We start from the raw sequence: 15,981 nt of genomic DNA, 5'->3' as shown, positions 1-15,981 counted from the left end.
TTTATATCCTCATTGCTAGAATGTCTTTATTGTCCTCTTCCGACCTAACAAATCCCTTCTTAAGTTTTAGATATCTGTTGTCTCTTTATAAAAGCCTTTTTTTCCCCCAAAACTTACCCTCAACAGCGGTGGATGAGAGTCCCACCATTCTTCAAAGTTAAAGAGGAGACATTCATACACAGAAGAGAAACTGTAGGAGATATTCCAGAGTCAAATCCTCCCCTGTGTGCTCTCTCCTGTGAAGTCTTTGTACTGGAGGTGAGCTCCAGTCTGCTGAATCCCTTCCTCCATCTGACCTGTTATCTCCCTCCACCTCCCTCTCTCGCTCCGTCTCCCCTCCTCTTTTTGCTTTTGGGGGGTAGATGGTGGTGCTCTGTATGTGTGTGTGTGTGTGTGTGTTGGATCACCCTCCACTGTAATCCCAGGGATCGTATAGCACCTGGGAAAGGCTTGCTGTGTAAACACACACACACACACACACACATTGACTAATAGCTAACTCACATTCTTTATTCTCTCACATTCTTTCCCCGGCTTTAACATTATTAACCTTTAACTAGCTGCCATCTATAAGGTGCCAGTGAACCCACTGACTTAGCAGCTACAGTCGCACCACTGTTCTACATTAGAACATCCTACTTATAAAGATATCAGTGGAAGTCTCTTATGTGAGGTGCACTTATTTATACATACAGATACAGGATTTAGCAAATGCCAGGGATTGGAGGTTGGGGCAAGTTGAGACTTTTCAGAGTTACACGTGGATGACTTGTTGCCTTGAGGCAGACTCATATGCCCCAACACGATGAAACACGCTGCTTTCAATCACTTTGGCACCAACGCTGCACAAACAACCCCTCGAGCACTCGCAGTCTAATACACAATTACGTGCGCGGCAATGCAGAAACACCGGCATAACCCACTGCTTCTTCCAAGTTTACGCTTCTACCACCAACTGCCTGATGCACAAGACTTTACAGCATTCACTTTGTGGCAACACGACTGGAGAAGACACGGAGCATGCAAGATAGAAGATCAGCTGTTGACTGGAATCTTGCATGACCCTTAATGAGCCATTCAAACTTCAGCTAAAGGAATTCATGTAGGGAAATATGATTATTCACTGTCTTGAAGATGTAGTCTTGCACACAGTCCCCCAATAAAACTACACAAAGCTACTTTTCTTATTGATTGTGTGTTGTCGCTCTCCGGTCATTCATTTAACTTATCCCTGTGTAGCAAAGTCACATATTTATGTATTTTTTCTCATGAAAGTAATTCTTCTCTGCCTTAAAATGGCTTAGATGTAACTCTACATGGTTGCTTCCTCTTGAATGTGCATATGTATAAAGTCTCCAGTGTCTCTCTTCAGGCCCCTCCTACCCACTGCCACAGCTTGAGCACACCAGCTCACCTACAATTCTTCTCAAACACTGTAAAGCTACTCTGCACTGTACAAACGACCAGTTGTAATAGTTTGAAGGTGGATGTTCTAGCGTATAAACACCACCATATAGACATGCTACCAAAGCAAAAAAACAAAACAAAACTTGAGTTTCACTGGAGGAGGTCTTTAAAAAAATAAAGTAGATATAATGTAATCATTTTGCAAAGGTCCAGAACAAATATCTCAATGACTAGATGGACTGCAAACCATTTTAACCAACATTGATTCAGTTTTTTTTACAGCCTCAGTCCTTTAAACTAGAAATGGTTGACTTTTAGTCTTGGTTTTTTAATGAATTTCTTGAACGGTAAACAACACTGCCAGTAAAACCAAGCATCAATGCCAGCTTTCAGAACTTGAGACTGTTTAGTACATGGTACAACAGATTTTGGATTGAGATTTGAGACTGAATTGTACCGCCACCGAGACCAATTATGGCAACCCAAACTTCAGACTCTGGATAATTCCCAGAATAAAGAGACAACAAAATGGTTAAATATAGATATTGAGCAAAAGGTGATTGTGAAAAGCACTGCAACAATACACTGGACAGAGGATGAAGGAAAATGCAAGACAAACAAGTCAAACTGTAAATACATACATAGGGTTTAAAAATAAACACTCCCAGGACAATGAATGGCCTAATGATGCAGACAGGAACTCCTCCTAAAATCTAATTTGATACAAAAGCCAGACCTTCCCTGAGGCATGTGAAGTGTTTCCCAACTTTAACAAATTCATCTCTTCCTGTGTCAAATGCCACAGACGTACCCTGCTAGGCTTGGTTATGGCCTTACAAACCACGCCTCACTGTGACTAAATGTGAACTCTGACCCCTCCAGTAAAGCTCTGACCCCTACAGGACTGTGGATGCCAGACGAGGGATGGGAAAACACACAAAGTTGTAAATTCCGCATCACTTTGCCTCACATTACACCTTGGCACATTAGATCTCCCGTGTTTTTTTTGCTAAATTAAAGCATTCAGGATGAAAATATTGAGGTAATTGATAAAATAATTTTCAGTGAGTACCACTAGTCCATACAGTACAAAGGTAGAAGCACAAAGAGGTAAGTCTTGATAGACAAAGTTGCTGTGAGAAAAAGTACTGTACCATCTGTGAGTCCACAAGAGATCAGTATCTAATGAAAACTGCTGGATTTTTCTTGGAAGTCTCCCCTTCCTTATTGTCTTTGGACATGTTGGATATACGACCATTTCCCAACCTGATCTGACATGAAAGAACGCTGCATTTTGAAGTCACTGAAGTGTTCAGAGTGGGAGTCTTTCTTTGTCAGCTTAACAATGTGACCCAGCAACTTCTAAAAGGTAAATAAAAGACAGATTTTTTTTTGTGAAAAAGCACAATCTTATCGCATGTTAGGTGAGTCACGGGAGAGGTTTTTCAGTTAAGAGACGACAAGGTTCGAGCGTTATCTTCGTGCCGTGTGAAGGTTAACCAAATACCACCATCTGACACTGTCATCAAAGTTGGGACAGGCACGTTTAAAGAAAACAGCTGAGTCATAACATTAAAGACATTTTCAGACAAGAGATACAGTCTGGTGAAGCGATGGCATTTTGTCATAAGCTACACTTTTTTTTAGATCCTCAGATTAAGTCCTGAGCACCATCACAGCTGTTGGGATATAAAAAAGGACGAACCCACCCATACATTAACAACAGTTTTGAAGCTCAGTGATGTAGCTCCAGCCATTGATCATGTAAGGCAGTGCCTGACTTCTCCGAACTCCAGGCAAATTAAAAACTTGACATGACATGACAAAAGGAATTAGAGCTGACATGCCATCTCCAGATCATGAACTGTTCTACGGGCCCCATCTGTCCCAAAAGAAAGCAGCAACGCCCTTATTTATGCATACATTTAGAACCTAATACAGTTTAAATCGTTGAGTTATATAAAAATCCCTGCCACATACAGTTATAATGAATGGGACAATTAGCTATAGCAACCGAAATTGTTTTTACAATAGGCAGTAAACATGTAGATTTCTGCTGTAAAGTTTCACATGGCCGTCTATGGGGATTGACTCACTTTTGGAGGAAGCCTCAAGTGGCCATTTGAGGAACTGCAGTTTTTGGTGTACTCAGGTTTCTACTTGATTGGAATTTTATTTTAAGTGAAAGTCTGATGCATTCATGAAATATTTTCAGTCCTATGTAGTTCTTTTTAAAAGCTATTATTGCAGATACACATTGGATTTACAGTGTCACAGGAGCAGTTGCTTGATTATTGTGTGAATGGATGCATTCCCACAACTATATACAGAATATAACCTCACTAATCACAAAGGCCTACCTGTCAGCTAATGCGACTGTATGTATTTCAGACTTGTGCCATGTTGAAAGTGATACGTAAATGTTACTAGAAACCTTGCTCGGTCAAACCCGAGAAGATTGTCGTCTTTACAGAAAAGTGGCCGAGATGCTCATTCAGACATGACGCTGATACGTTTAGATCGCATCAGATTAACTGAGAGGAGTGTATGTCTGGAAGGGGCTTAGGAAACACATGGGGAATGATATCTCTCCATCTCTGTTCAGAAACCGCAGGATTTATTACAGCCCTTTGTGCTGTATAGATGATTGAGGTGTGTGTGGCTTACATGCTAACAAAGGTGAGGTAAACCAGATGGCCAGATGTGCTCGAGGTTTTTAATTGCATTACGAGCTGTGCCAACAATGCCTTCTCTCACCAGCCTTTGCCCTATCATGATGAAATCCCCTCCCACTCTGCTTCTCAGATTCCAGGCATTTCCCAGGAGTGACGGTTCTCCTCTCCTCTCCCCAAGAGAAAACATGTCTAGGCATTCACAAACTGATATCACCGGAGCCCACCGTAGGTAAACAGAGACAGAACAGAACCGGTTCACTGGGAAGACGATATAAATCAGTATGAGGACTGTAATCAGCAGCGAGAGACCCAACAGTAACAAATATGAAATCATATTTAGCATCCATTTATAATATGCATTACCAATATATATATATGAACTATTGATTAAATAACTGTACATATGAAAAAGGTTGCCAACTGTCACAAACCTACTGAGACTTATCATCTGACTTTGCAGTTTCTTAAAGATCTATTGAGCATTGTAACAGTTTTCAGATTTGAAAAAAATAGTTTTAAGCCCCTGGACCAGCTATCTGGTTAACTTTGGTTACATTTATATGCTAAAAATATCATTCAGGCATTGGTGGATGGCAAAACAGAGCTAAAAGGAGGACGTAACTAATGAAGGTTTAGGTCAGGTGTGTCCAATCCTGGTCCTTGAGGGTCACAATCCTGCATGTTTTAGATGTTTCCCTCTTCCAACACACCTGATTCAAATGATCAGGATCATTAAGATAAGATAAGATAAGATATGCCTTTATTTATCTCACAGTGGAGAAATTCACATCGTTGGTAGCAGCATTCAACATAGGTACACATATACAAGACAGGAAAAAATAAAAATAAAAAATGTACATATAAATATAAGAAATAGTGCAAACAAGGAGAGGAGAGTAGTGCAAAAAGGAGAGTAGTGCAAAAATTGCATTATCAGGCTTCTGCAGAGCTTGATGATGGAGTCAGAAAAGTTGATTTCCTTGGTAACGCTGATGCAGAAAAGGCATCATTGTGGTTTTTAAAAGTTGTAACAGCTGCATCAGGTGGACTACGGGCTCCAGTTTGGGTGAAATGGCAGCTGCAGGAGAGTCCTACACAGTTCAGTATAAAGTTTCCAAACATCCAAGGCTTCAAAACTAGGGAAGGACTTCAAATTACCACAAACTAAAAACTACTCCGTGCAAAGAATAATTGATATATTACAGCAGCACAATGCAGCACACCAGTGCCTGAGGAGAAGACACACAGCAGCCATTCTGGAAGCTGCATTGCCAGAAATGGCAAACCACAGTCAGTGCTGGCTGTTCATTAGCAGAGTTTGAATAGAATCCCTTGAGAAACAAGAAAAATGGAAAACCATCAGATAGTATGGAAGGAACCAAAGCCTGACAAAAGCATAGCAGCATATTGGCCAGTCATACTATGTCACATATGGAGAAATGTGGCAGAAAATCACCACAGTGGATGAACAAAGGTCATGCTTTGATAAGAACTGCTGAAGACCCTCAGAGACTGATTTTAATCTTATTCTCTACGCTGCCAGCAAAATGCCTTTCCTGTCCTACATGGGTTAATGGGCTGTGCGACTGTATGGGGTTGCCCCCTATAGAGATGGACTTCCTCCCTCTGCTGATGACATCACCTATCACCTCCGGCCTTCTGTTTCCTCTTCCTGTCAGCTGACCCGCTCCCACTTTTTACAGTACTGTCTGTAGTGACCCCATTCTCATTGCACTGTCTAGATCATTCACGAGATAGAGTTGAATGAGTTTGCTTTTGTGGCTGTATTTCAAAGAGAAGACAACATAATGGAGCTCCTGAACATACCATTATTACTAACCTTTATTTAGCAGCCGCAGGTTGATCTCTTGAGAGCGAGCATTCCTTTCTCAGGGCTTTGACATGTACATTTATTATGTGGGCGGACACTTTAGACAAACACTACTAGAATGGGCATACATACCGAATGCAGCCCACAGAGCTGGAGTTGGGCAGCAGGTGAGGAGAGCATGTGGAAAAGCTTATTTGGTTCGAAGGAGTTGTAAAGGTGTACAAATTAAGAGGAGAGGAGGAAAAACAAGTTCTCCCCACTGTTTTTATTGCACTCAGGAAGATGCTTGAGGTTATTATAAAGTACAGAAAGGATCCCACACTCCATGCTGCTCACAAGTGTACAAACAATGCTATAGATACACTAGAGATGGTCGGACATAGTTGTGTGAATACAACAAGTATTTTTCTATTGAAGATGCTTATTTTACCAGTAACTAACAGGTTGGTACATCAGCTTACAGACTGGCAGGTCAGCTGATTGCTAATTACAAAAAATACAACTAAATAATCACTATCGGGGTGCAGGGAACCATATGGATCTCCCACCACAGTGCAAAGTTTGACCTGCTGTCGGAGAGCGTAATTCCCCGCCAGTGACCCATCTCTCAATTATACAGAAACGGATCCACACCAAAATTTAATTGGCTGTGCACCACCTCTCCAAGAAGTTTCCTGAAATACAGCCAGAAGGTTTCTCCTTACAGACTAACAAACAGACAAACAGATGTCTCCGCTGCAGCGAGGAATAACTCCACCAGTCTCGAGGCAAAATATGAAGCAATTGTGTTTTCGCATAAACAGGGGTATGTTTCAAAGCAGTTAACATTCACGGCAATTTGCGCTCTGATCCATGACTCCTGCGATCCATTGAACCTCTACGTTTCCAGTGTTATATATGGTAATTGGAGCAGGCATTCCACAACACAATTACTTTTCAAACTTACATCTTAATTTAAATCTCCCTGACGTACAACAATCTTTAAATTCAGCCTATCTTTGCAAATATTTGTATGCATCATTTAAACGGGGTGTGTGTATTTATCCCGCAGTTACTGTCTCTAGCAAATTCTGGCCTCAACGTGCATTTGCACTCCCTCTAATTAGGCCACAGTAATGAGTTTGTACCAGTGAGAGAAATCTACCCGAAGCCATTAGGCCTCTTAGGCGGCTGGGGCGTTTCTATGGTGATGGAGTGGGAGAATTATGGGTTTGTGCACTCCCGCTCACCTGCTTAAGCATTAACTAGCTTTTTGAAGGCCAGTCATGAAGCCCTGAAACTTTTGATGTGCACGTACACACACCGCTCAGCACGGCTTCAAAGCAGCTGAGTAACCTGGGAAGTCGCACTGATAGCCGGAGTTGCTATCTCAAAGATTCAAGGGCCTCAGTTACAGGTCGGGTTAGTAAAGCACTGCGGGTCATTTTCCTGCCTACTATGTTTGTTCAATGGCTTCTGCATTGTTGTCGTTGGCTTAAGCCTTGGATAGGATTCCACGTTATCAGCTCAAACGATAGGTAGACCTGACAGATGTGGGACACTCCACTAAAATGATTTCAATGTGTGACATGATAGAAAACAGGCAATAAGGGATCTTTCATATTGCACAATACCCTGATGCCATTGTTTTTTCTGGCTTGGCAGAGCTCTCTTCTCCTCACAATAATCTTCAGATTCATGCCTCCCGTAATCCTACCGTGTCAAATGTATTGTGTGCGATGAATGCTCGAATCAACAGCTGATGATCAACTGTGTGTATGCGTTACCATTGCGACGGACCGGCCTGGGAATTTCCCTGTCTTTCCCCAAAGTATTGTCTAATAGGCTGATCTCGCCAGTGTTTCTGTGGTAGCAGAAAAAAAACGGACAAAAATGGACAGATGGGTCGATCGTGGAACAGTAGCACAAGCCAGGTGGCTTCTGGGTATTTCCCAGGATGGCGGAAGGTCAAAGGTCAAAGGCCAGAGAAGTGACCAAGATGTAGGGACGCATGTCTGCTAAACCTCCTTTACCCTCTCTCTCATTTTTCATCCTTTCCTCTGATTTATTCAGGCCCGGGATGGCACAGAGGGCTTGACTCAGCCTGATGCCAGACAAAGGCCCTACAGTGCAGTCAGTATTATTCAGATCCCATATCTGCCCAGAGTCCTATGAGATCACCACAATGCTATGTCTCTCTCACAGAAAAGTATTCACATGCTGAGAAAGATGCTATTTTGCAAGTGGAGGCTCTGCTTTACTGATGCTGCGCAGACAAGGGTAATATACACAGAACAGACACGCCTGCAAACACACACACACACACACACACACACACACTGAATTACAGCCGCGCATGCACACCAGAAGAAAAGAGAGTGCTTTGTCTCCAAGTGGGATTTCACGTGTCAATAGGATTTCGATCGGAGTACTGTGTTCAGTTCTTCACCAGTAAACTGAGACACACTCTCCGTCTCTTTCTGTTGTCTGAGACTAAGCATATTGTCAGACATAAGCAGTCCTTGAGGATTGCATTGTGTAGTTTAAGAGCTTTTGAATACGTAATGAGAAAAACTGAACAAATTAAATGAACAAATTCCAAAAAGCAAAGTCGAGTGACGCATTTTCTCTGTTTTTCGGTTAATATATGTTGTTGTTTTGAAATGCAGTTTGAAACCAGTAAGGTCTAAGTTCTAAAGTCTTAAATATCAGTGGTACATTTCAAAAGCTGACTGTATCAACAGATGCAAGGAGAATTTATTCAACAGATTCAAAATGATGCATTATTGATGAACGCCCTGGGCTTATCGGTGACAGACAATATATTTTGTTTAATGAGCGCTCACTCACTTCTTACTCTTCGCTATATTGAGAGGATAGCCAAAAAATCTATTAAACAGCTTTTGTTGCCAGCTGTTAAACCTGGAGGCAGATCTGTAATGCTATGAGTAGACACTTTAGAGGGATGTTATGTTGAGTCATGCTTGTCAAATAAAGCATGAGGAAATTTCACCACTTTCCCACCCATCGTATGCAACAACTCAAAGATGATAATGCTAAACAAATGAAAGCTGGATTGGACTGAACTCTTTCTATGAATCTCTCAAGTCACACCAATGTATTACTAACAAAAAATAAAGAAAAGATACCTAGAGAGATGGCAATGTCGATCACTTGTCATGCTAAAGATCAGTCCCAAATTACATTACATGTACTGCATTTTGCCACTGACAGGGAGGAAAGGGCAAAAGGGCAAAAGATGGACCTATGATATCATTTTTTTGAAAATTCTAAACATGTAATCTACTTGTTTTTTTCGATAAATAATAAAACTTCTTTTTAAATAACTCCTTTTTAACACATAATGATAGTGTTGTTTTTGGAGGGGATAAAACATACATAACATACAGTTTTGCAGAAATTCCGTTTCAACTCTTGTGGCTTCATACCAGAACCATATGTTGTCAGTACCGTCTGAAAAATGCACTGTTTTAATTGCTAACTTGAACTCATTCCTGAGGCCAAAAAAAAAAAAAAAAAAAAATCCCATTTCTCTAACTGTATATTCACATGAATCACGCTAAATTATGGCTGTTGTCAAGTAATATATAGAAAAACCTAACTGATAACAGGCTAAGCAGGTTTTATTCTGCCAAGTCTTTCTAATAAATCTCAATCCTGCCTTTGAGTATCGCTTGTACCTGTGTGCACGCACACCCCAGGCACAGTCACATTTCTGCCTCTGCAGCAGAAGAAAGCGCCACATTGCTGAGCGTCATATACGCTCTATGGTCCACTGCTGCAGTGTTGTGCAGCGAATCTCCATGGTAACCCTATATAAACAGCTGTGCAGAGAATGACCATTGCCTATACACAATGCACATGCGCACACCCGCAATGTACACACATGTATCCTGCACACTTCTCAGCCATATGAATCATAGGGATCTTCTCTTCTCACTAGGGTTCAAGAGGGGAATTCCACTTCGTATAGGGCTGGTCTACAATCATCCATAATTTACAGCTCATGCACGATGGGGCGCACATATATATATCATACTTAATGTGTTATTACATATTCTATGTGTGCGAGGCAGGATGTCTGCAAAGCTTTTTTTTATGTCTAAAATTTTTTTGATAGAGTCAGAAAGCGCAAACAAAACAGGGAACCTTATGAACCTTAAATGTATAAATAGAAATTATACGAGAGGCAGATTCCCTCGCTTTACATCCTGAGTCTCATTATTGTAGCCGGTGTTCGACTTGGTTAAAACAACACTGTGTGCATTGCATCATTACGGAGATAATGGAAGACAGAGCTCAACTGGAAACAGCTTTACGGTAGAGAACAGGCAGCTTTTTAAGAGTCTGATCACAGTCAGAAAAGCAATTATTTGATCTGTAAATGAAGGTGAACATTTCTTTTTATTGGCTGCAAAATTAATTAAAACCGGTCTTTGTTATGTGGAGCTGCTTGTCGGTACAGTTTATAACAGGATGTGAAACAGAGAGGTCAAACTGAATGAGAATTTGACATGAAACTGAACCACAGAAAGGGCTTTTTATTGTAGCGAAGGCTCTTTAGTTCCAGTGGACTCATTGGGAAAGTTAACAATGAAAACACTGACACTTTGGTTATTTCATAGCTAAAACAGACAAAAAGACCCCGGTTGTAAAGTGCTTTGAAGGCCGATATAAAATTGGAGTAAAGCTGCTTCTTTAGACACTGCTTTTGTGTTGTGAAAATGCACATCCCTGAATAGATAATGAGAAATAAGACATAAATGCACACGCAGTGAGGTCACTGACCAAAGCCAGATGACGACAGCAGGCTGCATTTTAATTGCGCTCTTTTGCCCTGCTAACTTAAACCCTCTGTACTCGTGGTTGAACTCGATTGCTACCAATTCAAATCTTTGTTGTCTCTCAACAAGCTCGAAGATTCAGCTTTGTGTCAAGAAAAAAAAAAAACACATTGTAACTCAGAGCTCAAACACACAGGTTCTCTTTTCATACATTTCTCAGAGGAATGCGGCTATGCAAAGCACTCCAAATCCAGCTTTATATGCATGTGGCAGGCTTGCGCTTGCATCAGCAATATGTTACATTTATGTATCATCCACAGCAGATGACTATTTTGTCCACAAGCTCTTCCACATGCTCCGAGTAAGCCCTGACAATAGCCACGATTCATCCTTTCTGCTGGACTAAATCACAGACAATCCCAGTACTGCAATGCATCTCTGTGGGGACAGCCTCTCCCCTCTCACACCCACCTGATGCTCTGCTTCTCACAGCGTACACCCAGGTGACCCTGGAAACTCATGACACTGCTGCTCCAGCTGGCTTGGATAGCGCATATTTAAAAGGCTCCAAACAGTCAAGCTCCTACCTGCCTCTTGTCAGACTTATCAAACTTGATATCTGAACTCATGAAACTCCTCAGAGCAACCTGGGAAGGTTAGAAGACAAATGAAAATAGCCTTTTAGAGAAGCACTAAGTCGTTTGTTTGATTAAGTCCATCCACAGAAAAAGAGTCAACAATACTAAACACTAAACTCTGCCAATTAATATTTTTGTAAAAAATACATTACTTGTGTAATGTGAAGGACTTTGTTAGGAAGAAACCCACAGACAATTGCCGCCCAACTCTGCAGGTTGCCTCTGGTTTTTTTTTTTTAGCATCTTTCAGCCCACTGTTGTTGCTTTACAGCCCACAACTTTACTGTTTTGGCTCTCATCGGCAGGCAGATGTTTCCAACAAAAAGAAAGAAGAAATAAAAAAGCACAGATAAAGCCAATCTATACTTCCTGCCTAGCAACACGAAAAAAGTTAGTTACTAGCTGATGAATGGAGCATTTATCAGATAAAGAGTCACACAAATGTTGAAGACCAAAAAAAAAGAAGAAGAGCTAAACGGGTTTAACATACCCAAGATATGTTTTCATTATCTGGCTTCACTAAGCCTGACAACTGCATTGACACAAGGCAGTTACACAAAGCTGGTTATCAAGTTGTCTAGTTTGCCTAAACCGAGTCAGCTTTACATATGACCAACACTTCTCTCCACCTGTACACCAAACATGTAGAGGTCTAGAGCTGCATATTTGTCACAAGAGAAACAAACAACAGTCCTAAACCAATATAAGGAATTTAAAAAGACATTACAGAGTAAAATGTTGTTGCAGCCAAAGTCACAAGAAAAGCTGATAAATGCTGACTATGTGAATGCATAATGCTTATCAATTTCACTGCCCCACCAGTCGATCAGACTTAAGTCCAACAGATTTATGTGTTGCTTAGATGTGTTCTTCTGGCACGTGGGACAATTTTAGCCCATAGACTGTCTTCTTTCAGCTACAACCCTTGCAAGTGTTAAACAGTCTTGGGAGCAAGTATCAGAACAGAATTGAAAGCGGTCAGTAGGCTTACTTGGAAAGCTCATAAGGTTGACAAGAATGAGGCTTTAGTGCTTTGACCAGTCTCTGTTTGAGGATTACACTGCGATACAAAGGCCTTCAAAAAAAAAAAAAAGAGCTGCTTTGAAATTTGTTGCAGTAAACAGGAAAAAATACAGCAAGGAAGACTGGGCTTCCCTCCACTGAGGATCTATATATCTCATATCTGTGCTTGTCAGGAGAAGAAAAGCATTTAGACAGTCTCTAAAAACTCCAGAGCAGGTTCGGCTTGCAGCATAATGTACCTCGGTAAGAAGAAAAAACCCAGATTCAAACCTGAAATGGCCTCAACTAATCTACAACCCTGCTTTGTAGAAAAGTTCATCTAAAAATGAATGTATGCACAACTGAAAACATGCACCAACCTCTCAGATGTTGTGTTTGCAGCTTGTTCTGTTGCCTCCAAGAGCCCAAAAAGCAACTGTTATAGTTTTAACAATGTTTTTTAAGCGATACATCAAGTAAAACAATCAAACACTTGTCGATTTCAGATTCTACACGAGGACGAGTTGCAACTTCTCTCTGTCTCATGTCATTATAACCTGAATTCCCTTCAATTGTCAAACAACAAGCATAACAACAAACTGGAAAGTAACACCTTGAAGTGTGTGAGATTGAAATAGGTTTTGTTTTCTTATTTCTGACATGGTACAAACTAGATGATTGACTGATGAGAGGAACTGATATTTAAAGTAAACATCAGATCAAGCAAAAGCCATTGAGCAGCATCCAATCAGTGGACTGAAAGACCACATAAACAGCGGGGTGATCCCCAGGGATCTCCATGCATCACAGTGTGTTTACTCTGGCGGTGTTTACCTAAACACAAAGCTCACTCAGTCAAGCTACAATCTTGTGTGTTTGTATGAGTGTGTGTTGAGAGAGACGGGAGTGACAGATGAGGTTTTCCCCCCCAAAAAAACCTGAACAAAACCCACAGACTCCCTTGCAGACACTTTGTAAAGACACCAAACACATTTAGTAACATACACATAATCCTCGTGCACTGACAAGGTGAAGAAGGATGGGAAAGAGGTAAACTGAGCAAGGGAAGAAATGACGACTGTTATAAAGTGCTGGAAATAAGATAAAGCAGCACATGTGTAGTTTGTCCCTTTTCAGCTGTAGTCAGTTGAGTTAAAAAAGTCCATTAAGTTATAATCACTATCACATGTTTACCTGCCTGGCGGCTGGCAACAAGTCTATGAAAGGCACTAAAGGCTTAACAGCTCTGCAAGCATTCAGCAACATCAGCTGAAGTGCAAGAAAACAGAACGACAAAACTGTAATTAGAAATTCAGATTTGAAATGGTTCACACCTTGCCTATTGCTGAAACTCAGGAAATGGGGTGTAAATGTATTTGTTTTGGTTTTTTTTAGTTGCAATGTGGAAAAATGTGACCATGCAGGGGGGCAACTGTACTCCTCCCAGAGAAAACACAGGGTGGTGGAAAGTCATTGTATTTGCAGCTATTTCAACACAAACGCACTGCGTACCTCCAGGGATCCTTATGAAGAATTCACTGCTGGTGGTGTCCGATATCAAACAATTACTAGCAGGACCGCCCAAACTGTAAACATCTCATCTCCACATCCAGATATTTAACTTGACTCAGGATGAGTGAGATTCACTTCCTAGAACAACAATCAAACTGTGGATCAGGACTTGGTTTCCTGGCTGTCCGAGCAGCTAAGGAGAGGAGGGGTAGAAACCAAAAGAAGCTTTATTTATGTGTTTAAGCTGCACTGTCATTGTGTTTTCTTAGATGTACAACTTCAGAGCAAATTACAGGTTAAAGGTGGGTGTTTTCAACTGATTGCACACACACACAAGGCAGATCTGGAAAGTGGAAGAAAAGCAGAAAAAGTGCATATATCACTGTCATGTCCTACTTTAGTAGAGTAAAAGCAGTAGAGGGTCCAACAGCAAGAAGTGTGAGAGGAAGGAAAACATGCGCAGTGTGTCTATATGTGTGTGTGTGTGTGTGTGTGTGTGTGTGGAGTGCACTAGAGTTTTGACAGCCACAAGAAGTAATCAACCAAACAAACACATGTTGTTTTGGCAGCAGTTTTGCAGGGTGACAACAAGTATCCTGAACTTACATTTGGTGCCTTTGGAGTCCATCGCGCTGCTGATGCTGTCCATGTGTTGAGATTTAGTGCAGGGCCATGAGTGGCTGAGCGTGTGAAGGCGTGTGGAGAGCTTCTGCTGCTGACACATCCAGGCGACACACACTGGTCCGCAGGTCGGGAGCTGCCGGCAGCCTGCGTCTCCGCTGGGTCCTAAAGCCTGCCGCTTTACATGAGCGAGAAATGCTTCCTGAGGTTGATTGATACGGTGGCCGACGGGGGCAATTAGTGAGCTTTACTTTGCGGATCTAGTTATTTTTGGAAAAGGGAGGCAAACTTCCCCTTTTTTTTTTTAGCTGCAAAAAACTTATTTACCCCCCCAGACACGAAGTGGCATCAGTGGCAATAATATCACACTTGCAGCCTGTCAAAGTGAATCTATGGTGGCCCACGGGGCAAATGACTGGCATACACAAACAAGCTGTGTGTACATGGTTGCATAAATGGCCGACGGGGGCAAATGATGTGCATATACGCAAATGAGCTGCATGTGCGTGAATGCATTGCGTAAACAGAAGAAAACGTTGCATCAACAGAAACGTGCTGCAAAAGGGAAATGCTGCATATGCACATCCTGTTACACAACAGAACTGCCATAGGCCTCTAGGGGCAGTAGTGAGCTTTTCATCTGAGAGGCAGACAATGGTGACCAAGACAAGCAATGCTTGTTGAGGGGAAAGGTATGTATTCTCTCTTCTCCATAGATAAACATACATAACAGAGAGACCACAGGGAGATGGTAGTAAAACACCACTTCAGCACCCATGACTGAAAAGCTCACTACTGCCCCTAGAGGTCTGTGGCACTTCCGTTGTGTAAACGGATATGCAGCGTTTTCTTTTTGCATTTGGTTTTATTTATGCAGCGCATCTGTATATGCAGCGTTTTCCTTTTGCAGAGCCTTTCTGTTTATGCAACACATTCATGTATACGCAGCTCGTTTGAGTATCATTTGTCCCCCGTCGGCCACCGTAGATTCACTTTGACAGGCTGCCACTCCATGTCTGAGGGGTAAATACATTTTTTGCAGCTAAAAAGGGGAAGTTTGCCTCTCTTTTCCAAAAATAACTAAATCCACATAGTAAAGCTCACTGAATAAATATGTCGTCTCAAAGTAACAGATGTAATGTGACTCTAGATATATTTGGCTGCGAATCCAAAACTTTATTTTCTCCAGTTTTTGCATAAATTAAACAATTTTCCAGGAGCCCACAGGTGTTTGTCTTTATTCGTATTATAATTAGTTGCAGTAGTTTATGATTTAAACACCCTGTTAATGTCTTTACATAAGATTTCTTCTTGTGTACATGTTATATTGATGTATAAATAATTTAAAGAGAAACAGACATTGTCCTTAAGAAGAGTGTTGTGTAGCATACATTGTTTTCAAAGAAAGTAATGGATTTGGCCATCTCTGTTCTCTCTGTTCTCTCTGTGCTCATTTAGTTATCTGCGGGATGTGTTATTTGGTGCTTATGAATAGAAAAATCTTGTTTAGG

General features: G+C 41.3%; 1 protein-coding gene across 4 annotated transcripts in view; it reads right to left on the bottom strand.

Moving 5' to 3' along the window:
- Window positions 1-15,981, bottom strand: part of afap1l1a (actin filament associated protein 1-like 1a) — a 32,232-nt gene that overhangs the window by 14,899 nt on the left and 1,352 nt on the right. For 2 of the 4 annotated variants that reach the window (XM_008279585.1, XM_008279586.1), the window contains exon 2: window positions 14,456-14,587. In XM_008279585.1, coding sequence (XP_008277807.1) covers window positions 14,456-14,573 — 118 coding nt within the window. In that variant the 5' untranslated portion in view covers window positions 14,574-14,587. Of the gene's footprint in view, window positions 1-117; window positions 308-14,455; window positions 14,588-15,981 lie in introns of those variants that run through there. The other 2 variants (XM_008279587.1, XM_008279588.1) reach the window with 1 other exon arrangement.

Source organism: Stegastes partitus, unplaced genomic scaffold, assembly GCF_000690725.1.
Source record: "Stegastes partitus isolate 25-593 unplaced genomic scaffold, Stegastes_partitus-1.0.2 Scaffold164, whole genome shotgun sequence".
Taxonomy (NCBI): domain Eukaryota; kingdom Metazoa; phylum Chordata; class Actinopteri; family Pomacentridae; genus Stegastes; species Stegastes partitus.
Note: the sequence above shows the minus strand (reverse complement) of the source record. Positions and strands in the feature narration are given on the sequence as shown.